This window comes from Plectropomus leopardus, chromosome 19, assembly GCF_008729295.1.
Source record: "Plectropomus leopardus isolate mb chromosome 19, YSFRI_Pleo_2.0, whole genome shotgun sequence".
NCBI lineage: Eukaryota > Metazoa > Chordata > Actinopteri > Perciformes > Serranidae > Plectropomus > Plectropomus leopardus.
In genome coordinates, this window is record NC_056481.1 from 22,456,822 (window position 1) to 22,482,587 (window position 25,766).

Here is a 25,766-nt window from a genome sequence, read left to right on the forward strand (position 1 = left end):
TTGAGGGAATTTTCTCAAATGTAGCACCAACATCCACTTGGACTTAAGGATGAACTGAATAGATTCTGGTTGTCAAAGGTCAAGGTCACCGTGACCTTATATTCATCTCATTCTTGTGAATGCCATATTTTAATAAGACCTTCAAGAAATCTCATTAAATTTGGAACAATTGTTCACTTGGACTCGAGGATAAACTGATTAAAATTGGTGGTCAGGGTCGGTGTGACCTCACAAGACATATTTTTGGCCATGACTCAAAATTCACATGAATTCTTGTTCAGTGTGTAATGGGATAAAATGATGTAATTTTATATCCAAAGTCAACTTCTCTGTTGAATCATAATGTTTTGCAAAACACTTTTCCTGACATTTTTCAAAACCTCTTTTTATTGATTTTTAATATGCAAAATGTGAATGCCCTTCCCACCCTCCCTCATCCCTGCTGTCCTTGGTCACATCATAACCAAACAACAAAAACAATGACAACAGAGAAATTAATGAATTAATTTAATTTTTCAATGCTGTAACATTTTGAATTGGTGCCAGAATATCGGATGCCCATCTTGAAACTATGTTGATTACACAGATCTTCTGTTCTGCTGGGTTGAAGATGTGTGTGTGAAACATCTGTCTTTTAGAATATGTAAACTTGCCTGCTGCATCTGTCATAGGTACATGGATACATCTGAACTGACATGGATGTAAACTGCAGTTTGACAGGTTCCCAGAGGCATACAACCCAGAGGCGGTAATTCTAGGTTATTTCACTGAATGTGCAATTTAATAGAAAAGTTCTCAAAGTGATGTCCACAGGTCCCTATGTGCTCATGCTCACAGCAGGGATTGGATGATGACCGATGAGGACAGTGAGTGAGGATGACCACAGTGGCAACAAATGAATAGATTAGAGCTCACTTTTTCCCCCCAAATGGAGCTATCTCTTTGTAGTCGCAGCATGTCTCTCCTCTGAATGCAGCGCCCACTGTGATTTTCCAGCCATCTCTTGCCCCATTTGGAACCACTCCCCTCGCCCGCTGTAGGTGCATTAGTCTCCTTTGATTAATGCAGAACAGAATTCGGCCATTATAAAAGTGTGCACATCAATGAGAGGAATAGCTCCCCAGCCATCTGTCAGATTTGATGCATTTACATCTGGAGACTATGTGCTGCTTGTGGGTGGCTTTTGTTAGTGTGTGATCATGAGTATGCCTGTGTGTGGTGCCTGTGTGACCTGAATGTGCATGTGCACTCAGGTGTGTATGTGTCTAGGTGCGCAGAGGCTTTCATTATCAGAGGACTGAGAGTGTTCCCTAGAGAGACACAGACACTGCTTAACTTCTCTACAAACAGCTGGTTACCATCATTATGCTTTTAATATCAGGTATTTAAAGGCTCGTATCTAACTGGGATGGAAAACAAAGGACAGACAGGCAGACCAGAGGGAGCTTCAATGAGAGTCCATCCAAAATTAAAATGTGATATAACTTCAGTACACCATGCTTTATTCACCAAAAATTTTCAGATCTATTATCCTCACTAAGTGTGTCTTAAGATTTCTTCCGGTCAACTAAAAAGGTTATATTTATTGTTATTGGTTAATTATAATTCACCTTAGATACTATGGATGCACAGTTGGATTGTTGGATTTTTGTCGATATGTGATATAGTGGTTTTGTGCCTACATCTTGATTTTTAGTCATTTGGGGATTTTGTTTTTAAATGAGTCTGTGCTTTCAGAATTTGAATCTCTTATTGCCATTTTCAGATAATAAATGCACTTTTAAAGCTTGTAAACACACAATGACAAGTTAGCAGCAAACTTATAAACCACACTCTGATCCTACTCAACACCACATTCCCTTCTTCCTTTTAAACTCATTAAATTATGAATGAAAGAGTTAATGTTTCATGCACAGTGGTCACTACAGTGGACAGCTATTTAAATCCCATTTTCATACATATCCATGGGTTTTGATTCTATAGTTGCATGTAAGCCACCACAGTGGACCCCAGTGCACTGTGCCATGCACTGCCACCCACTGGCCAGGTGTTGTAAGTGCATTACATATCTCCTTGAACCAAGATGACAGATGAAATGTAGAAACATTGTGCAGCTCAGGGATATCTTGCCAATCCTTCTATAATAGGAGACCTTTAAAGTTAAATAAAAAATTGGTAACATCAAGTTACATCCGAGGAGTAACACATTTGTTAAATTTTGTCCGGGTACACAAAAGGTTTGGGTTTCTGTAGCAAATCTCCCTGATTGTGACAACTGTACGCAGGGTGAATTTTTATGTAACTTACCAATTTACATGTAATACTCACCATGAAGTGTTGGTCTAAAGAAAGGCAGTCAAGGCAGTCAAGTCATGTGTAATGAATAAAGTAAAAGGATACAGTAGATTATTGCTAGGTTTGGCCTCAAATTTACTCACAACAAATGGGGTTGAAACAGAGCTCAACAAACCGAGTTGTTAGTGGGTTTGTTTTGTACCAGTTTTGGATGCAGTTTGAAGGGAGCCTGTTGTGTATGCTTCAAATGGAATGTGGCCGTAGCCATGTATGTCTTATATTCAAGGCTTCAAAAAAGGATTTCAAAAACCAATAGGTGATGTCATGGTAGCAACATCCACTATTTATACAGTCTATGCTTTAAACCAATTGAAACCTGTGCCAATTAGCTTGATTTCTTTTAAAAACATCAGGACAGCGACAAGCAACTCAAGAAGAAATGGCCCAAAAATTAGCAAGAAATTTTAAGAAAACTGTCTGACGATAAGCAGAAAAAATGTAAATATATATATATATATACGTTTTAAAAGAAGAATGAAAATTACTGCGAGAAAGTACTAAAAACATTTTTTGTCTGGTTTTCTGTAACATTATTTTAAATATATATGATGAGTTTGTAGATATTTTCCCCTCTTTTTGGATGATATCTACTAATCCCCCTAACCTTTTATTTCAAATCATTTCCTTGTCACCTTTTCTTAACTTTTTGCAGTTTGCAGGACATTTCTTTTCATGTCTTGCTAGTTTATTCCTGTGCTTTTAAAAGAAATCAAACCATTTTTGTCCTCTGTCAAAGGTTTAAATTTTAGTGTCTCAATGCTGCACAAAAAAATGGATGTCTATTCAGGTGGCAAAGGGTTAATATCCCACTTGAAAGCTAATGGGTGAGTAGTAAAATTCTGCCTGTATTGCATCTAATGTTTGAAATACAGAGAGAGCAATTGTTTTATAATAGGACAAGTATGTCCCATAACACGAAATTGTCCTATGACCTCATCTTTAAATGTGTAAGTACTCAGAGATGGGTCCTTGGCCCGGGTGCATCTTGTACCTCAGTGCTTCGCTGCTGTGCTGTATGATATGACTCTTAAAAGGAACAGCCACAAATGGCACAAAAGGGGTGTTGGTCTTTGTCTGTTAGCACTCTTGAGAACCACAGGAGCTTTTCCAATTACGCTGCCGGTTATTCTCGGAGCAATCAGAGAACATAGGAACAGGAAGTATGGATGATTTGAAACCAGAGAGCATGTCAACCTGGAACTTGGCAGAGGTTATATATAGCTAGAAGATGTACCTGTAGCACACATGCTTATTGATTGTTTTGCTTAATTTGAAATTATGTAGCTGTAGCACTCTCTGTATACTCAATACTGTGTGTGTATTACTTTGACTCAGGAGATAAATTTTACTCATGATTTTCTCCTCGAATGTCCTTTTGATCATTTGTCTTCATTAGATGGAGTATTTATCAAAATCTCTAAATGTATAAATCACGCATTCTGCTCCACTTACTATAGTAGAGATTTCTCCATGTATGAGGATGTAAGCCTATTCGTAGCTTACACATGCTAGCATTAACATAAAAGAAATGCGTGTGTGTGCGTGTGTGTGTGTGTGGTGAATATACAGCACGAGCTGTACTCCCCTCAGAGGGCTGAGAGGGCACACCTGTTTGGCTTAGTACAGAACTACAACTTGTGAGATACACAATTTGAGCTTGTTAATGTTAATCAATTCTAATTACAGCTGAAGTGCAGCTTGTGCCGGCCTAATGCCGTACGTGGACACACACACACACACATACACACACACTTTTTTGTATGGGAACATTGTGCAAGCTAGAGCTTTTTCCAGAGATGCAGCAGTGTTTGTTCCCTTCACTTTCACATATTTGGTGGCTTGTCATGAGTTACAGTGGCAGGAGAGGAACAGTATGGCTGGCAGCGCAGCAACACATTGAAGTTATGGTGTTGAGATTCACTGCGTGTTGTGCATTCACCTCTTCAAATGTATTTTGTATCAGATTTGTCACTTCAGTGTGCACAACCAAGTAGACCTTTCCAAAACCATTGTCATAAATGTTACATTGTTGGAATTTAACTTACTAGATTCTTAAATACTATAATCTTTCTAGTATAGCATTTCTTTTTCATGTTTATTTTTATACTTCTGTAGTAAAATATAGGCTACATTTTACTCCACTACTTGCATTTCACAACTGATTTAGATTCATGTCTTGTTTTGTAAGACACCTGTTGATTTTGTTAAGATAATTATTGCATTGATACATTAATTTTGATTACATTAATGGTTTGATATTTCAGGAAATGTGCTTGGTTTCAAATTCCCAGAAAGCAGATGGTAAAACTGCTACAGGAAAATGATTAAGACAAATAGACATGTAGTTATACAGAAAAAAAGTTCTAGATTAGACATTTGAGCTTTAACCCAGATGAGTGTATATAACGTAAATATGTTTCTCACACAGTTCTCACCATATACACTACATGTGCATTCAGGGCTAGTGCAGCATGCTGTATCACGCTGATGTCTCCCATAGTGTAAATCCATTAGCAGCACAGCCTCAGGGTGAAGGCTGGAGAGCATTTGGATGATAAAGAGATGGAGAGACTGTGCCCAGTACTTTCCATCACTCACGCTCTCTTGTTCTGTCTCCCATGTGTTTCTTTTGCTCTTTCACTTTTCTCGTCACTCTCCATACCATCTGTAACCATGACCACAGCCACTGCTGCTTTCTGCCCCCTCTCATCTGCCTCGGTTTAACTTCCTCTATAGCTTCAGCTGCCTTTCTGTGTCAGTAGTCTGAGGATTTTTGCATAACGTTCTGTTTTTTAAAACCAGTGCATTTGCCCTGATTCTGATAAATGTGATTTGTCATTGTAACAGTATGGAGGGAACAAAAACAATAACCATCTTGCATTTGGCTTCTGGAGTCCCTCTCAGGCATGTACCTTGTTACATAAATGTGCTGGCAATTTAGTGTGTAGGTCTTATGTATAAACAAGGCCCGAGTCACATCTTCATGGTCACAATGACACTTTATTATGCCTCTGCGATGGAGATAGCTGGTCGGGTTGTCCATTCTTATATTCTTATGTCCATGTGTACATTCCATTCTCATGAATGTGATACCTCAAATTTGGCACGAATGTCCAGATGGACTCAACAATAAATTGATTGGATTTTAGTGGTCATAGATCAAAGGTCAAGGTCACTCTTTCATAACTGTGAACATGATATCTACAGCATACCTTGAAGGATTTTTTTTTCAAATTTGCCGCAAACATTCACATGGACTCAACAATGAATTGATTCGATTTTGGTGTTCAAAGGTCAAGGTTAATGTAACATCGCATTAGTCTCATTCTCTTGAATATGATATCTCAAAACACCTTGAGGTATTTTCTTCAAATTTGGCACAAACACTTTGACCTTGCATCTGTGTCATTCTCATGAACTAAAGAATTCAAAGGCTAACTATGACAACAATTCACGCAAATGTCTCGGATACAATAAAGTGATGACATTTCATATCCAAAAGATCAAAGGGTCAACTTCACTGTGACATTATAATGTTTTGCAAAAAAAATGTTTTGGCCTTTACTCAACATCATAACTCAGAAACAAGAGGGGGAGACATTTGTTCAGATACTGAATTGGTGACACTAATCCTGGGCATCCACCTTCAGTCTGTGCTAATTGTATAGATCTTCTGTGCTGCTGGGGGAAAGATGTGTGTGAAACATCCATTTTTCACAGACATGGATGTAAACACTGGTGTGCAGAGGCATACAAATAAAGGTGGTAGTTCTAGTTAGGCTGGAATTGAATCTTGTGAGATTAACGTAAGGCTTCTGCAACACTGCAACGCATAAAACTCACATCTTAAGAGCACTTATTATTATTATTATCTATTCTCTATTTATTTAAATTAGATAATGTTCAATTTGAAACACTGCTGACAGTAAAGAGAACAAATCTTAATGCTGTTCACTGCAGCAGATAATGGTGAGCCTGCTATTAGCAATACAGAAAGGTACTAATGTGACAAGGTCTCTCTCTCAGCTTTCTTCAATCTGGCAGTAAAATTGTCCTTTAATGTCAAAGAAGAATGGAAACCTTCATATATGGCTGCTGTATCTATGGAAAAGCACGCTACTAACATGTCAAGGCTGCACTACTTTCATAAAAACATACATCACATACACACATTACTGTTGTGATGCAGGTAGTAAACACAATGCCTGACATTATTACATAATCTCTAATTCCATTCAGGTTTCTCAGTGGTCAAGGACATGATGAGAATTTCATGTTGTACTGGTTGTTATGCCAACCACTTCATGATTTTATAATATATAATTATTTTTGTGAGGTTTTATCATCAATGCAGAAATTATTTTTCACCGCCATAGCCAGCATTTTGATTGGACCTTGATTGCCTCTCATTGTGGCACCCACAGTGGGCAGTTTTAAATAAAGTTGTTGCAAAATAATAAAATAAAGAAAGCAAATCTGGAGCATAAGGCACACGCATCCAGCATCCAGCCATTTATGTGATTTTTAGACATGGTGATAACCAGGATCAACAATTTTGAGTGAATAATCAGAAAAAGCATGGCTTTTTTTGCATTATTTATCCTGCATTTGCTGTTGCCTTCATGGAAATATTGTAGAAATGCCTTAAGACCCTGTTGATTTTTTAGCCCTTGAACCCTTTTACCCCTGCTCTAATTCTAAGGGCCACATCATTCATACACAGCAGCTTTGTCGGCAGCCTTTGCTGCTGACACACAAGGCTCCCTTTAACATGTTACTGGTGGAAAAGGGAAGTGGAAAGGTCCAACAAACCCCTGACTTGCAATCTGGAGCCTGTTGTTGGCTCCTTGTATGAATGTTGAGCCAAGCCATGGTGTTTTTTGTCTAAACCTAACCACGTGCTCCAGTTCCACAAGAAATATATGTAAATACAAGGTGTTTCAATGGCATTGTAGGTTTATATTGATTGTATGTATCTAACAGGTAGAAACTTTACATTTCCTGTGAAACAGGAAGTATTTTTTGAGAAGACACAATGCACTGAATAGCCATCAGTTGACACACTGTCCCAGAATGTCAGCAAAAGACACAGAAGAATACCTTACCTGTCGTATGTGGGAGTGAACAGTACTGAATAAGTCATTTGTCCTGGGAATAAATGTCATTGAAACCTTTCCCAATTAAAAAAAGATGGGAGTGGATATAAAGCCATCCGAGCCAAAGATGTTGTATAAAGAACGAGAGAGTCCACATCGGGTGGGAGGGAGTGGTCGGTGGATAGGTCTAACAAATACAGGACTTTCACCCAGAAGAACACTGTTCATGTCTTCTGTGAAACCAAAAGTTAATGTTGAGTTTTCTCATGCGTGTAACCTAGTTAACGTCACGACATGCGTCAACACACACTTGTTAATTTACACAAGAAACACACTTATTTTAACGCAACCATGATCTTCCTAAAGCAGAGGTACTTTTAGTGACGAAACCTACATTTTCTGTGAACATTAAGGTTTAGTTTGAAGGACACTAAAAATGTAAATAGCTCAGACATGCTGTCTTGAAGCATCAAAAACTGACACAAGAGGGGTGCCTAGAATGAGTGTCCAAAATTGATGCTAAAGGGGTACTTAGATTGTCATAGTTTAAGGCATAGGGCCAGTGACCAAGCTGCCAACCTCCTATCAGGGCTTTACAGCTGCTATTCTGGCACCATGCATTAAGTTGGCGAAAGGCACTCCTCGGTAGCAGATCTGCTCTCACTCACATACCACACATAACACACACACATAACACACATGCATAAATATATGCTCCGGCACTCACACACAGACAGATTTTATTACTATTGACTGGCACGCTCAGGAGCAGATCATTAAATCATTAAATGACTGAAGCCTTCTCACAGCAGGGTGGCTTTGTTGTTCAAAAGAATCCCACAACAAGTAAAGTAAAAATCAATTTGATGTACACAAGGTGTCAGCTGGCACATGGCTGGCTAAATGTGTGGAGAGGGTGAAGAAATGGGGCATTGTGTAGCGAGCAGAATTATGGATGTTTGTGTTAATATGATCAAGGGACTTGTTTTTTTTCTTTTCATGTAATTTACCACACGGTGATCTTGTGATCTTGGAACTCAGGTCTTCAAAATATACCGCAAACCCTTCTGTATGTTTTCCAGGTAAAATATATATATATATATATATATAATATATATATATAACAACATAGGCATAAAAACTGTAATTTTACTTTGCATGGGAGTTGCTGGTCTACCACTGCCTTGATTCTTTAATGTGTAAAATTAAGTGGAGAAAATTCACATTTTTTAACTGTTAATGTTTTGGGGTTTTTTTTTTGTTTTTTTTAGGTGGGTCTTTTTTTGGTGGCTTTTTTTTAGCATTATATTGCTCAGCTTTAGTGCTGGTAGACTGGTTTCATCAAAGACTCTAGCAGCACAGTACATAAAAAATAAGCAAAGCGGAAAAAATCATTTCAGCAATCATTAATCGGACTGACGTGTTAAACGATATATCAAGGCTATGGAATTTGTCCCTCATTTTTTACAGTTTAGTTGCGCTAATCCATTAATGGCCATTATGGACAGCAGGAGCAGTCAAGGGAACTCAAATAAGTGGATATCAAAAAGTGTTTATTCTTTTATGATAGGTTTGAAAAATGGGCCTTTAACAAATGAATAAATGTAATTCTGATCATTTGCATGTTCAATCACAATAAATTAGAATTACAAAACAATGAAATTGGGGGCTGGCGTTCCATGAAAAAATAAAGAAAACCAATAATTTTCCAGTGCAGCCTCTCCAGCACCACCATCGACATCGACGCTGATGAATCACAGTGCCAGTTTGTCTAATTGAGCTGCAGGGAAACCAAAAACTTTTGGGGTGGAAAAAAACCCCACTCTTGATTGGCAGGAGAGAGTGGTGATGCTCTGTTCATCGAGGTCCTTTCCAAGCAGTAAATCAGCGATGCAAAAAACACTCCCCAGCTCTCTGCCTGTTTATTGAACTAAATCAAATAATGTTTGTCCTTCCAGCTCCCTCCTCTCTCTGCTTTTCTGTCTCTCATCTACTCGCACAAACTCATGAGCATATTTGTTTATTTTCTCCATCTACCCCACGACAGCCCTCACACTTTCTCTCACTTGTATTCCTCTGTTTATTTTTCATCTTTCTCCCTTCTGTCAAGGCTGCGCATCTTTAAAACCAAGGTAGCTTTCCACCCTCCTCTCCAATACTAACAATGCCGTTTCTTTGACATTTTTTTGTCATTTGCTTAAAAACATCCCCCTTGTGTCGCAGCAGCTTATCAGACAGGAGTGAGCAAACAGCTTGATAGGGCCAATGTGCCTCTCATGAATATGTAGAAGACAAGGAGCAGGAGATTAAGATGTGAAAGACTTGTGGTAGTTGAATGCTAATTGGTTATTCAGCCTTTTAGCATTTGACAGAAACTTTAATGGCTCCATCTGTAGTTGGCTCATTGCAGTATGTGAGAGACCTGGAAAGAATCCATGCACGTTTACACTTATGTTCTCGCATGTGCTGTTGAGCCCTAAATGTTGGCTCACACTCACATGGTAACATATACATTGATATGTACCAATTAACCACACTACTCATAAATGTATGTTTGTGTTTCTTTTACCCAAGTGTTGTCCTGCAGGCTAGTCACTAAGTTTATTTACAGAACTTTGTACTGAGGTTCCTACACATTCTTCACAATTATATTGTACCAGAGCTTATCTTATTTAAGGAAAATGTTAATATTGTAAAAGGTTATTAAAATATGCAAATGTTTGAAAATCTTGCCTGAGGTTTTATACTGAAGATGTTTTGAGCTTCTCTGAAATAATGTAAGTATGTATTTGTATGACAAATATGGAAGTCATACCATTCCCAATGTGGAAATGGTATTAAGTGACTTATGGTAACAACCATTTTAGGATTTGGTCCAGAATTGAGCATAGGACTGGACCCGAATATACAGCTATTGGAGTAGTTATTTGGGTAGATATTTGGTTTTCATTTTAGGCATTAGGAGACAATGTCAATGTACATCCAATGAAAGTTCTTGTTTTTGCCACTTACTGGCTCAATTTGTTATCATAAATGTCTGATAACATTATGGAAAAGATCAATACAGAGATAGACCTTTTTGTTAAAGCATTAGATTTTTTTAGGCAAAAAAAGGGACTTTAAGACAGCTGAGGTAACTGTGTCGTCCTCACAAATTGGATAATGTACCTGCAGGAGAGAAGAGGTAAAAGTATGAGTCAAGAGAGCAGACATTGAAAGCATAAGAAAATGAAAGCATAACTAGACCTCACTTTTACACCCTGGCAACACCACGTCCAGGTTTTACCAGGAGGCAGTAATTGTCATCCTGCCCAACAACAATATACAATGCACAGACAATGACAGGGGTCAGTCCAACACACACTCAGATTTGGACAGAATTTAGACACACACTAACCTGCAAACTTTTACGCAAAACCACACTGATACACACTACTCACACAACCCGAGACACACACAGTGCAGCAGCCTAATAAGCGTCTCACTCTGCTTTTTCATCTTTCCTCCTTGTGAGTGCATCCCACCATCTCATTTAGACTCCTGAGACTTTTGCTCCTTTTTCCCCTTCTAGCCTCACTTATTAGTCAGTTTGAGGGAAAGCTTATATCAGAGGTTTCTTCACACCAAGCATGTTTGGAGTGTTTGATCCTTCGCCTCAGTTTATTGGCAGGATGGGAGCATGTCTTTCAAGCTCATATGACTACAAACAAAACCACTAAAGTGCCTTAAAAAGACAGTGCTGTGGTTTGTTGTAGAGTTTTACTAGACCCACTTTTTCCTTTTTTTTGTCTACACTCATTTTGTAATGATAGTGACCACAAAACAGAATCAGTCACATCTAGCCGATATCAAGCCGGGACAGTATTAGCGTTGGTACGGATCCATTATTTAAGTTCACTTTTATTAGTTTGTTTGGACTCACCATTACCTAAACCAGAACAACTAGAATTTCAGGACCCTTTTGCAGCACTTGTGCAGTTGGTATGATGTGTTGTGAGTCATATTTCACTTCCTGTTTTCAGTGTAAATACCACAGGACACCTGTCAGGATAAACAAACACATGTTTACAGCGTTTGAAGCGTTTTTCTGGTGAGAACAGTTTCTTTAGAAGTCTCCTTCAATGGAGAAATAAATAGTTGTACACTATACATACTACACTACACTTGAACCCTGGCTGTCTAATACAAAACAAATACAAAAATGCAAAAAAGTGTAGTTTTCCATCCAGTTTGAAATAAAGTCAATAAACTATAGGTGTGATAGCACTGTGCATGTGTTGTCAGAGTGATTGACCTTAAGATAACCAGACAGCTCCGTATTTAATTTTGCCTACCTAACGCAATGTTTTTTTTTTTTCCTTGACGGAAAGAGTTCATTTCCCGGTAGCTTATCCAAGTAAAACTAGGAGCAAAGAACACGCAACTTTCCCCCCATCATTTTTAATTCAGGAAATATAGACGTAAATCAATAAGGAAATATAAGATGCAGCAGTTTCAGATTTGCATGCTCAAGGTGTCCTATCAATTGTGTGTACTGGTGTGGGATTTCTGCATGTGTTTATGTATATGTATCATGATGTGTAGTCCCACTGCTCACCTGCCTGCAGCGTTGCTTCCAACCTACGCTGCAGATCTCTCTCTCCGCTCACCTCGACACTCAGCAGCTCATCTCAGCGGACCAAACCCAGATTCACACCACTGACTCCATCTTAACTTCTTCTGTCTGTATCTTTTTACCTTTACCTTATATTGGAATACCTACTGATTCTTTGTCTTCCTGAAATATTACCAAATACTTTATTGTAAAAGATTTTTCATTAGGTTAATATAGATAGCAGGCAAGGTGTAATTTGGTTGAATTTATCAAAAGTGTATCGGACATTGTAAACCCTTTCTTGGACCAAGATGCCGTTAAAACTAAAACAAAAATAAGTGGACCTTGAGTTGAGATTACTTTTTTACTATCATGAGCCCAAAAATTAACTTTTCATGTTCAAAATATTTCACTATGGTTCCATAAACAATAGAAGAGATACAGAAGAGATGAAGTGAAGTAGAGTCTATTAGAAGTTATTGTTTTTCAGATCAAATCTTCTAAAAGAGTGTTAAAATCTTAAAGGGTCACCTCACAAATTTTTCACATGAAGTTCAGTTGACTTCATACAGGAGAAGTACTGCTCATGCCGTGAAATCAGATTTCTGGCTCTGGAGGAAGCTTCCCAGATCAAAATAAAATATCCATGATGATGTAAAAGTTATGTAATGTTATCTTGGTCTGGGCTTGAGACTTAAAAGATTTTAACTGTCAGCCTGCTTTACAAAATGAAGTTGTGGGGATTAAAACAAGCGAGCAGTATTGAGTTGCATGATGGGAAATGTGGGATCCAGTGTTTCGTGAACTTGAACCAAAATAATGACTATCAGAAGGCTTGGACTGAAAATTTACTAACTGGTTTGTTATGGAGCCAAACACTGGACAAGGACGCGTATACTGAATTTTACCACTAAGTGAGCCACTTGAACCAGAAGACAAGTAAAACAAAATGACACTTTGTCCCAACACCAAATGAGCAGGTTTTTATTAAATCATATCTATTGAAGTTTGTACAACAGACCAGACCCACTAAACCGGAAATTAATTTTAATTTCACTGGCAGGACATCAGTTCTGACCATTCTTTAATCATCTGTCTCTTGTATATGTATTGCCAAATTTCCGTAATTATTTACCACACGGTTGAATTTTACATGAACATGTTTACGAAGTAAAAGACTCTTTAAGTTACACCAACAATAATTTGGAAATACATAATTGAAAGTGTACTTAGATGAGCACTGTCTTCATTTCTTCAGTAGTACCAAATTACATACCTTCCAGGAACCTTCCCAATTACCCGGTCAGTTCCTTGCTAGGAGATGAAGAGGAAACTATGTGAACCGTAAAATGAAGTGTTACCCATTACTTCAGCTTACTGCAACACTTAATTCTGTCTGAACCTATTCGTTCAAGTGTGTCACTGGTTGATAACCTGGACAGAAGCGACAGAGAGTAAACAAGTGTTGGCATTCGACTGCTACTTTTTGGATTTCAAACAGATGTTTTGTCATTTTGTATCCTCTCACTCGTCCTAATTGCAAATGTGCCCCTGCTGTTGTTTCTGTAAAACACACCATGTGTCTGTTGAGCATTACTCGGCATTTGTAAGACTGTCATTGTTTGTAGTTGTAACCAGTATTTTCACAGATACAACATAGTTGTTTTCCCAGTGATTTCCTAGTAAGCAGCTGTTCCTTTCTGATTAGACAACCTGTAAACTTCAAGCTTTTTAGCTGTCTTGAGCCTGTTTTTCTGTTTTTATGACCATCTGGATAAGCAGCAAGATTCTCAGCACTTTCCACCTATGTGTAGTCCACATACTGCCCCAGTCACAGTGCATCTACAAGCAAGTTCGATTTTGCTACAACACATTGTTAGTGTGTGTGTGTGTGTGTGTGTGTGTGTGTGTGTGTACATCTGTCAGGCAAATACACCATTGTGTTGTATGTAGCGAGGGCCTGCCAAGCCTGAATTGGAGCAGAGCAGCAGAAATTCAACTTGAGGCAGAGTGTCGGAGACATCAGACCATGGGAATTGCTGATAAAAACAAGCAAAAGAAGCATGTGTTCTTCACAAGATTTTTATAAGGTAATCTTATTCCTACACTCACTTGGCTCCAATCACTTTAAGCTGTAAAAAACTGTTAACAGGTTAAATCATCTTTTAAATATCACATATAACAGCATTAATAATTAGCAGAGGCCAAAGTAATTTATTAAAATGGTTTGCTTTATTTGACTATCATTTGAAAAGCTCTATTAACAAATATTGTGTCCTTTTTTTGCTTTTATTTGACAGAAAGAAGGAGATTTAAATATTACAAGGATCGCCAGCTTCAAATATGAACTGAATAAAAAAGGCAAAAATTATTATAGAGGCATGTTTTGTAAGGTCACAGTGACCTTGACCTTTGACATACAACCACCAAATTCTTATCACTTCATTTTTGAGCCCAAGCTGATGTTTGTGCCAAATTTGAGGAAAGTCCTTCAAGGCCTTCTTGAGATATGTTCATGGAATGAGATGGACACAAGGTGTCATTTGTGGCCTTTGACCTTTAATCACTAAATTCTAATCAGTTAATCCTTGAGTCCAAGTAGATGCTTACATAAACACCACGAAAGGCAAATTGCATACACTGTGCCACCAACTTTACATCACTTCCTTAAAGGGAACTTTAGTGATTTATTATCTCTATTAACAACCAGCAGGGATTGCAACATCTGCAGGGTTTAAGTTGCATAAGTAGCACTGCACTGAAGCAACACTTGCCTGAACTCACACAAACACTCATGTAAAAGTAATATTTACACAACAGAGAGAAGTTTGCAAAATATATACAGCAGAGAGTCAACAAGAATGTTAAAGGTAAATGTTAAAGAGAGGTTAAAAATCATGCAACAATGAAGTAATAACAGTCACTTGTATCAGAAAAGTGTGTCCGTAACTCTAGAAATTAGACCTTTGATGAGGCAAATAGACCATAATGCCCAATCCTCAGGACATACTGTACATGTGCTGTCATTTTTTAAAACGGTTGTTAGTTTTGTTGGAGTGCAACAGAGTCTCTGCTCTTCTCTCAGTCTCCTCAGCCAGGGAAGCGTGGAGTAGACCTCTCCCTGTCACAGCTGGTATCCACACACAGCTCTGCAGAAACAGTAAATGCTGTTACTATTGACTGACAGTGTATGCCCCTCCTCTCCTCTCAGCACACTGCAACGGAAATCAATCAAAAGCTAATCAGGATGAAAGACACTCGGGAATCTACAATTAGATCTTGTGCAAACTTTGAAGACAGTGTTGCAGATCATCTTTATAAACAAGAAATTCATTTCTTGTAATCATGTTGTCACTGGTTGTGTAATGAGGAACAGTTATGGGGACACAGTTGGTAACTTTAGCAGTATAATGTCCCCTGTGGCCCTGGAGGAACTATCTAAAGTATATAACAGTGCCCCTTCAATCCCTCCAGGATGCAACAATTAATGCAAATTTAAAGAATCCCTGGGATTTCTGCGTAACCTTGTCATTTTGTCCAATTACTGCTAAAACAGGTAAAATCTCATTTCATTGTCGAGCTGCGAGCAGTGTATTGATTCGCATAGCGTCTCTTTCATTCTCTATTTACAAACTATTGTAAACTGGGCTTGAAGTATGTAATGTTACCAGGCAGGGAGAGTCTTCACAAAAAGACATGTTGCACCATCGGAAGTGTAGGATCCAGTGTTTTGCAAGCTTGATTCAGGCTGGGAACTAAATCTCAGCTTCTGCTGCAACGACTCTGACCATTCTTTGTTTGAATCAGTCTCTACAAGCTTTTTTCCCCTTTCCTACCTCCAGCCTCTTCATTGAAGGACAATATGTTCTTTTACAATCATTGTTTTGAAAAATCAATTTTCCTTCTCTTGTTCTCTTATCCTACCTCTTCATCAAAAGAATTAAAATAATTAAAATGAAATGCTTCATTAATAATGCACAAAAGAAGAGAAAGCCTCCACAAAGCACATTCAGGTATGTTAATTATTTCAGTCGATTCCATCATTTAATCACAGACCAACATATGTTTTATACTTGTGCAATTAATATGTCCACTGTACCGTGATGTTTATGTTTTAAGTTATCCTCCATGTTTGTGTTGAAAGTAACTATCCTCTGAGGAGAATGGTCATGCTCAACACCACTGGGTTTACAATTTTTAAATCAGCCGTAAAAACAGTCTGCATGTCTAATTCTGCCTCTATATCCCCTTAGCTGTATTTATGTTTTGGCTCAGAATAGTGCCACTGAAGGGCAGCACCAAGATATTTGAGTTAATGATGTCAGGATCTATACTTTTATGAGCACCGGCCATAGACTGTATATGATAATGGTTGTAGCTACCGCAATGGTGGTTTGTTGACCCCTGTTTAGAAGTCTCAAGTGCGGCGTATAGACTGTTGCCATCTTGTTTTTTTTGTTGTTGTTGTTTTTTTGGAGCCTGACGTGATCATATTTGGACAAGAGATTGGAACTGTGGTGAGGTGAGGGGTGGAGCTGACTCATCGACTGTAGCTACGCTTTGCAGATAAGCAGCCCCACCTTTAAATATGTATAATTTTGCACCTTAATCAAATGTATATGGGGGAGTTCTATAAATATTCAATCTCCTTACAGTTGTCATTAATGGGGAAGTTATCTCTAGAGATCAAAACATTTTTGTACCAGGTTATAAATATGTTTATTTCTGCTGTAAAGTTGGGCATTTTATCATGTGGGTCTGTGGGGACTGACGTACTTTTGGAGCCAGCCTCAAGTGGCCATTCCTGGAACTGCAGATTTTGGCACTTGGGCATAAGCTTAATTTTTCAGCATCAGAGGTTGCAGCTTGGTGCCAATCGAATTACATTGGTACCACTGAGTACTGATTCACATTAAATTAATTGTGGCAAATGTCATTACCTAAGGGAGCATCTGGATGACAATTACGGGTTCAGCCTGGAGGTGGAAGCACCCCAAACCAGTTATGTAGCACTGCTTCCTGCAATGGAGCTCCACCAAACTCTAGTGTTTCCACAAAAATTAGAATTTTTATGTGTGGGGGGGAGCTGACAACATTTTTGCAGGTCCATGAAAAGTTGTTTTTGTGGTTCCATGAACGCAGTGCTGCTGCAGAACTCGTAATGACTTAGACCCTCCATGTGTCTCACAAGTTTAACTTCTTCTGTTTATAGAAGTGCAGTGCTAAATTGTTGGATTACCCCTTTAGCTAATCATAATAAGAAGTCCAGGTTGTTTTGTAGTTTTCTTTTAGTTTTGCATATTTTCTTCACAGGTAATTACTATAAAATTGTCATAAGTGCTTACCACTTTTTCTTGCATCCAGGCTGCAGTGTTGGTGTGAATGAGCCATTAGTTGTGCTATTTGTCTTGCCATGGAAGTTTTTTCAGGAACAGGTGGCGGTATTTTGCGTGACCGAGCAGTCACCTTCACCTCCTCTTCACTAAAGACATCATCAGATTCATCCAAAAGGGCGAGTGGGCGGAGATGCACAGCGCACAGCTCCTCAAGTGTCACCACCATGGGTACAGGGGTCGACGGGGATTTGAGGAAGGCTGAGGAGTCGGAGTGGCGGCGACGGGAAGGTTTGGGTTTTAGAGGGGGTTTGGTTTCAGGTTCTGAATTCAGAGTGTTGTCTGATTGAGCGTTAGGTGCAGGGCTGGATTTAGGAGAGATGACAGGAAGTGGAATCTGCAGAGACAGTCTGTTTTTGCGAGCCCGATGGGAGGCGGCACTGGACTTGGGACGCAACTTCCAGCCTAGAGGGTCGGGGCCAGTGATGACAGATGTCTGTACAGGAGGAGGAGATGAGCAGGAAGAAGTGGACGATAAGGAGGACGAGGTGGATAATGAGGAGGAAGAGGAGGATAATGAGTTAAAGACTCTAATGGGAGGGCAGGAGTAGCGTTTGCATGAATTATGGGATGCTGTTTGAGGTCGAAGGAGGGATACTCCACGCTGAGGAGGCTGTGGTTCCTTCTTGCTCTTCCTCACAATAATGCCAGGGGAGGACCCACGCTTGCAAAACTCAGCTGACCAACGTCGCTGATGAGAATGTGGGGCAACGTCAGAGGTGGTGACTGTTGAGAAAGGGCGCTGGGTCTGTGTTGTGACATGTCCTTGTCCTTGTCCTTGTCCTTGTCCTTGTCCTTGTCCTTGTCTGTTCTTGCAATTTCTATTCTGTGCCCTGAGGCTCACCTCAGACACTTTTTGACTCATCTTGCCACTCTTATCGTAGCTACCATTAGCACAGGTTGGGCTAGTGCCATTAATAGCCGCTAAAACTTTCTTCATGTTGCTTGAAAGGGGTGAGACTTCAGTGTTTATCAGGTCTGATGGTCATAAATAACCCTGTGGAAAAAAACAAAAAAAGTGTGTGTGTTGTGAGGGGGGGGGGGGTGGGGGGGGGGGTCAGGATGTTAGAATTTTGAAAAGAGGAACAGGAGACGCCTATCTCCACCTCTCAGATATGATTTCAAAACCATTGTATTTTCACAACAGATGGTAGCTGCTGTGTCAACACCCATCAGGCGTGTGAATTTCTGTCAAACTGTCAATCAAATTAAGATTACGAGTTTTAATTTGTAGAAGCAAATATGACATTTTCATAAATAAATACTAAACAAGCCGTAGCTTTTAGCTTAAATGCTAAGCTATTGTGTTGTATTGTTTTGAGTTATTTATACAAATGTGCTTCAGATAAAAAAAAATATTATTACAAAACTGAAATATTAAGTGTATAACAACTAAAGTGGCTGTAGGAAGTTGTATTTAGTTAAGTGTTTGAATAATAGTTCAAATATTTTCACAATGCAAATGATGCAACAATGGTCCAGAATTAGCTACTTTTGACACGCACACACTATTCAGTGTTGACGATATGTTACGAAGGAAACAGGCAGCAAAACAACAGGGAAAGCATGGCAGAAAAGTTGGACAATCTTTTAACATTAATGATGAATTAATGACTAAATTAATAGATGGATTTAATCACTTAAAAATACAAACATAATTGTCTCATTTTACCTTACCCGTTGTCCCACTTTAACATGTCATCAGAATGAGGTCGGGACTCTTGATGTGTAATAAGGTCGACAGTTAATAAATGATTTTACTTGGCACAGATTTTCTTCCTAGAAATATAGAAAGCTCTGTAATAAGCTCTGCAAGTAACACTTTAAGTACTATTCAGTCTTCGGTTGTTTTCTTGATAATCTACAGAAAATGGCTTCAAATTACCTGACTTCACCCTATTTAAAAATTTCAGAACCTAAAATTATCATACCCAAAGAATTACAAACTTAATGCTGAAATGTTTACAATTCCAATAACTTTGTTTCGATGATGTGAATGGAAAGTTTAAGACATTATTTACCTGCAGAGCTGTGTTGAGCGTCTTTCTCATCCAATCTAGACAAACCTGTCTCATATCTATTTCTTTATATCACTTTCTCTGTTTCCCCACCCAGCAACCCACAAACATTTGACCACAGCTTCCTCAAACTAACGCCCAGAAACCCATAGAGTACACACACACATAGTCCACACACACACACATACACACACACACACACACACACACACACAGAGACACACACAGAGTTGATTAACAGCTAATTTAGAAATAGCGTGAAGTAAGACCAGTATGGGAAAGTTTATAGTTCTTTTTTTTTTTTTATGAGGAACACATTTTACACAGCCTTAAAACGTTCAGACTTGTCTATGACTAACCATGATCTCATTCTATTTTACTACTTGTAGTAAGTGCTTTCAGACCCAGAGTTTGTTTGCTTTGGTACAAATCACGGTCCAGTTTTAAGTTGCAAGGTGGTTCGTGTTTTCATTGCAGCATGAACAAGGAGATCGAATTTTGCAACCGTACCAAAAAAAAACCCTGAGAAAACTCCTTTCAGTTGTTAGGAATTGTATTTGGGAACAAGTTACTCAGTTACTAAATAAAAATTTGAAGGATGCATTTGCACAGATAAAAGTGACACTTTATTTAACAGTGAAGGACATGGCTTGATTTTAGCACTGGCCATTGTAACTGTTTGCATTGTTCATTTTAGGCAAACCATACAGTTTGAAAAACAATGTGTTTTTTATGAATCTGAGACACCGAATCGAGGCAGTTCAGGAGGAGGCTTGCAATAATCCTGTACCATGCAGATCTGTCAGGTTTACCCACAACCAAAAGTGTGTTTGACCAAGGTGATGTTTCATGAAATGTCTTATCCCCGTTTTTGTTTTATGGCAGCTGACATCCATAAGTCATAAGGCCATGTGCATGCTATGTGCAAACAGGTGTTTTGCTGCTCTGCTATGTTTTTTTGCTATTAAGTCTGTTTTAGTGGTGTTACTTAAAAGCAACCAGCAGGTGGAATTAAACAGAATTTTCCATTTGGAAAATGTTTCAGTGCCATCTTGTTCTCAAAGATGAAAGCATTGTCATAATGAATACTTCTGACCTAAAGCTGCTATTTTAAAAAATGTCTCAAAATGGTATTTTCATTGGGATTATCTATTTTTTTTTTTAAATCATATGCCATGAGAATGTTTTGAAAGAAAAAGGACCATAAGTGCTTTGACGTTGATAAAATGGCTTTTGGGTCATTTTATATACTCTGTTCGTCCTACGTTATATTTAATACCAAATCCTTCACTGAAAATGCAAAATTATTCCCCAATTTTCTGAGTTTATGCTCACCCTGACAACTTTATTTCCTGAGAACTTCTTCCTGTTCCAACTTTTTTAAATCGGTGGCAGCAAGGTTGATTTTTTTGACTCCTGGGGGCATTGTGAGATATATTGTTAGCCCACTACTGATTCACACTGTCTGCTTATCTGCTTTGAGGAAAGCCACAAAGTTTAGAAAGCTGTAGCAGCTATGCAAATTGGGATATGACATTTTCTGGTGACTTCTGGTAGCCGCTGCAAACACTGTCGATAATTGGTTCGATAGAACTTTTCTCTTGGCACTCTTTCAAAGGTGTGTGGGTGACGGCTAAAAATAAGAGACCCAGCGACCTGATCACCTGACTCTGCAGCTGCCCCTTTCGAAGCCAACGGCCACAAATATTAACCTCCCTGATCTGCCTCCCTTTGTACAAAACGGGCTGTCAAAGTCGTGTCAACCGAAGGCTGCACCAAACCTGACGGCATGTCACAAACTATCACATGTAGACCAAAACATACACGTGTCCTTCTCCCGTGCTGCCGCGTATTGTAAGGCTTCTAATGCTCGGTGTCGACTGAGAGCCTTTTGAAGCTTGATCACTTTCAGCACAGAAGCTGCGTTCCTGCTTTCACTTTCTCTTAATCCACCCACAGGCCTCCGAGATCTTTCAAGGCTGTGTGAGTAATTGGCAGGTTCACATGTTGTCGAGAGTCGGGGCTGCTAGGTGAGCGCTCACTACATTAATCTCTGTGTAATGAAGTGATGTAAACCCCCGGGGAGGGAGCGCAGAATACTGTAAACCTGTAGACAAGGGGGGGGGGGGATTACCGCTGATCCGAGCTGTATTCGTCTGATGATACACTCAGAGAGAGATGGAGGGAGGCAGGGGGAATGTGTGTGCTATCTACAGTATGTGTGAGTGTGAGAGAGAGACCTGACCTTTCTCCCACTGTTTCAGTCAATAGCAATGAAATTATTTTACTTTCTTCTCCTGCCAGTCAGAGGTGATCAATATGTGTTTTTTGATGTTTGACATGTTAACAGCAGCTTTCTGCACAGCTGGCCGTCTGTGCATATGTTGTGTATCATCATTTAAACCTATTCTATAACTCTTTTAAAATCTATTGGAAAGTTAAATTTACTTTATTTCTACGATCTTGGACAAAAGTCACGCATCTGAATTTGGTCTGAGATGACAATATGTCTAAATAAAAGTACAGTAAATAGTTTATCATGGTAAGAATATGAGGTCTAAAATAATACAATAATTCACAATTTAAGGAGGAATAACGTCAGAAGAGGACGATTTCATAGTAGTTTTATGCCTTAGCACCAGTGATACCTGAAGCCGGAGGCATCATTTTTTCTGTTTGTCGGTCCATCCCTCCCTCCCCTTCTTGTAAAGGTGATATCTTAAGAGTGCCTCACAGGAATTTCGTCATATTTGACACAAACATCCACTTGGACTCAAGAATGTACTGATTAGAATGTGGTGGTCATAGGTGGTTAAAGGTCAAGGTCACTGTGACCTCTTCTGTCTCATTCTTGTGAATAGAATATCTCAAGAACATCTTGAAGGATTTTTTTTTAGATTTGGCACAAATGGTTACTTAGACTTCATGATAAAATAATAGATTTTGGAGATCAAAGGTCAGGGTCACCATAATCTTGCACCAGTCTAATTCCTGTGAACACAATATCTCAAGAAGATATCACAAGGAAATTTCCTCAAATTTGGCGCAAACATCCACTTGGACTAAAGAATGAACTGATTAGAATTTGGAGGTCAAAGATCAAGGTCACTCTGACCTCACAAAAATAGTTTTTGGATATAACTCAATAATTCATACACTATTATGACAAAGTTTCATGGGAATGTCATGTAAGATATAATGAAGAAGTGATGACATTTTATATCCACAAGGTCAATGGTCAACTTCACTGGGACGTCATAACACCCTGCAAAAAACACTTTTTTGGCCATTATTCAACGTAACTCTGGAACGGTAGGGGAGACATTTGGCTAGATACTGAATTGGGGACACCAATCTTTGGTGCCCACCTTGAAACTGTGCTGATTATAGAGATCTTCTTTCATGCCAGGGGGGAAGACATGGATGTAAATTTCAATGTAATTTGGATGTAATTAAAGCACAGAGGCGGCTCAGCATGGAAAATGGAGAGTTTGCTTGAAAATTGATTGAGGAAACTCTTCAGCCATCAGTTCATCGATTGCATAAGGCGTATATAACTGAATCTCACATTCTCACATAAACATATGTGTGTCTTAAAAGCAAACGCAGCTGAATCACAGTCATGAATGGACAGTCAAGTGTGACTTCTTTGCAACGAAGGTTTGTGGTCTCAAGGGAAAACAGCATGAAAAAATACAATTTTTATCCTATTTGTATACATTTTCCCGAAGGACATCTGTTTGCCATAGTACAATTCCCCCATACAACTGTATAACTGATGAAATGCCCATTGCCATCTTTTATAGCAGCATAACCTTTTCTGTTCTTCTCCTGTTCTGTCAAACAATCGAGGTGCGCTGACACAACCTTGAACCTCTGTGTAACTTCACTGTTGCGTAAGCTCTCCATTTTCATTACACCTCCGTCTTCCGCTCACTCTTATCCGGGCTTAGGAGCAGAATCTTTGTCCTTCGCGATATCCTGTGAACAAAAAAATGAGGCAAGCTGAAAAGTTAATACAAATCCTGTGATCCTCTGTGACTCATTATTTAGTATCTTCACTATCTGAAAATTCATTTTACTGAAAAAAAATTACAACTTTTCAGGATTTTTTTTATGTGCAATGGTTAAGTGTAAAATTGGATTAAGATTTAATCACACAGACACAATACAGTATGTGCTCAGAGAATGTTAAAGGTCAGCAATTACCATAACTGAAATTATTTCCATAATCATCGAGGCTAATTAGAAACATGAAAGTAGAGCAGCTACTTGGCTTTAATGTAAATTACTGTAGCGTGCATTAATAATCCTATTTTACTGTTGACATATGGTCATCATAACACGACTTGGGCACAATTTTAAACTGCGTTCATGTATTCTGTGAGGATGTGGAGCTAAATTAAATAAATAATGTGTAAATCATATTTCTGGTGGAAACCAGAAGAGTTTTTTTTTCACATGAACCTTGCCCTTCCACTTTTTTATCTTTAACTGAATTAAGAAATTATCATTTTAATGAATTTTATTGGTGTGGTGGAGAATTTATCTTCTACGTTAGAGGCTTTTCCACTCAGAGCCCTATTTTAACAATCTATAGTGCATAGTCTGGTTCTTCAACATGGGGTCCAAAACCCTCAGGGGGTCCTCAGAGTTACTGCAGGGGGGGCACCAAATTATTTTTTTGGTCATTTAAGTTTAAAATGTGTCTGAAAATACACATACACATAAATCCAACATATTATCAGCAAAGATAACTGGCCTATTCAACAAAAAACAGCTATTTCTTTTAGCATAAACAACATTAATAATATTTATTACCCACAAATCCTTGCACAGTTATGCAAGGTAGCTTATACTTCACCTCTTTGAAGCACTTAATGGCAAGGTGAACTAGTTAACTTTTATCCAGCTAGCAGTTAGTTACTATTGAAACATATTAGCCAATTAGCTGTATTATTATTTTTTCAAGTGTACGAACATTCTTTTGAGTCACCATGGATTGTTTGTTTTTTCAACAAGGGACTACCGTCCACCTCAGAGACCAGTGAGTGATGCTGACACACCTAGCCATGCTTCAGCTGCTGCTTACTTAGCAGCTATAGGCAAGCACAAATAAGAGAGTAGCTGAAAATATTATAGAATTATCTGAAGTGCAACTCAGTTTACACAACATTTGTGGATAGGGGTAGTTGTGTGGTGGAGGGTATACGCAGGTATGTCGGGTATACCCACCTCGTTTTCTGTCCGTTTGCAGTATATTCATAGCCGAAAAGCAATCTGAATGTATGAGTATACCCACTTCCTCGTCAGTAATCTACCCATCTACCGAATAGTACACCAACCTTATTAACTGCTTCCCCACCACTGGTAGAGAGTTCCTGCTCTGTGTCCTTGGCCTCAGCTTTGTTCTATCAGAAAATTGCTGCAAAAGATAAACAGATTTACTGTATTTCTACAGTCTGAGACAAAAGTTACACATCTGAATTGGGCCTGAGAAAAAAGCATATATCAAAAGAAAGTAGGGAAAGATTTTATGAAGGTGAGAATATGAGGTCAGAAGTAATACAGCACAACAGGGTATCAAGTGGGAATAATTCAGAAAAGCAGGATTTCATAATGCATTTTTTATCTGAAGTTGACACTTGTTCCAGAAGTAGGTAAATGCGTATAGACTCAGTGCTCACAATGGGAGAGCATGGAGACGGCTCAGCAGTGATGTACAGTAAAGCGGTGTGGAAAATGGAGAGATTTGAAGCCTGATCCTCTCAGGATGCAAGTGCAAGTGCAGTCAGGGCATGTCTAATCACTTTTGGTAGTTGAACGGTGTATAATCTGGGCACAAATTAAGGCGTGAAAGGAGGAAATGGGTTGTAATAGTCCCTTAACTAATCATACATGTGTTTTGGACTTAATGTGAATTTAAACATTCAGATTTTTGTCTTCCATTCCCTTAAAAAAAAAGCTGGGTGTAGATGGCAGATTTGGCAAACTGTATGAGTAACAAAGTAAGAGCAGTAATGTTACAGCAGCAAATTTTGTGGGACTAAAAACTAGCCACTGGTGTCACTGTCAATGCATTTTGTTCTTTAATACTGCACAATGATGGAAAGCTTTCACCACAGCAACTATTTTACTTTTTATCATAATGGTTGCGAGGTAGCCAATAGAAAGTAATCTCCCACTCTAGCATGTGTTTGGTTGGTCAACGCCTTAGCAGCAAACATCCAGCTGGTTCAACTTTTATTCATTGTTTTGTTGGGCACCCTGCTTTGATGCAGCTGCAGCAAACTACAGTTGGTCTAAACAC

At 38.8% G+C, this 25,766-nt stretch overlaps 2 protein-coding genes across 4 annotated transcripts in view; one reads left to right on the forward strand and one right to left on the reverse strand.

The window, feature by feature from the left end:
- Window positions 1-25,766, forward strand: part of LOC121958674 (ras-related protein Rab-26) — a 95,189-nt gene that overhangs the window by 60,356 nt on the left and 9,067 nt on the right. The gene's annotated exons all lie outside the window — the stretch shown is intronic.
- LOC121958672 lies at window positions 14,256-19,523 on the reverse strand. 3 transcript variants are annotated; one of them, XM_042507757.1, is made up of 3 exons: window positions 19,460-19,523; window positions 17,391-18,435; window positions 14,256-15,194 (listed from the first exon to the last, which is right to left on the reverse strand). In XM_042507757.1, the coding sequence occupies exons 2-3, from the start codon at window positions 18,376-18,378 to the stop codon at window positions 15,136-15,138; spliced, it is 1,047 nt and encodes a 348-aa protein (XP_042363691.1). In that variant the 5' UTR covers window positions 18,379-18,435; window positions 19,460-19,523; the 3' UTR covers window positions 14,256-15,135. The 3 variants fall into 3 exon arrangements, with proteins under 3 accessions (XP_042363691.1, XP_042363693.1, XP_042363692.1); XM_042507759.1 differs by lacking the exon at window positions 19,460-19,523 and adding an exon at window positions 19,116-19,138; XM_042507758.1 differs by lacking the exon at window positions 19,460-19,523 and adding an exon at window positions 19,111-19,131.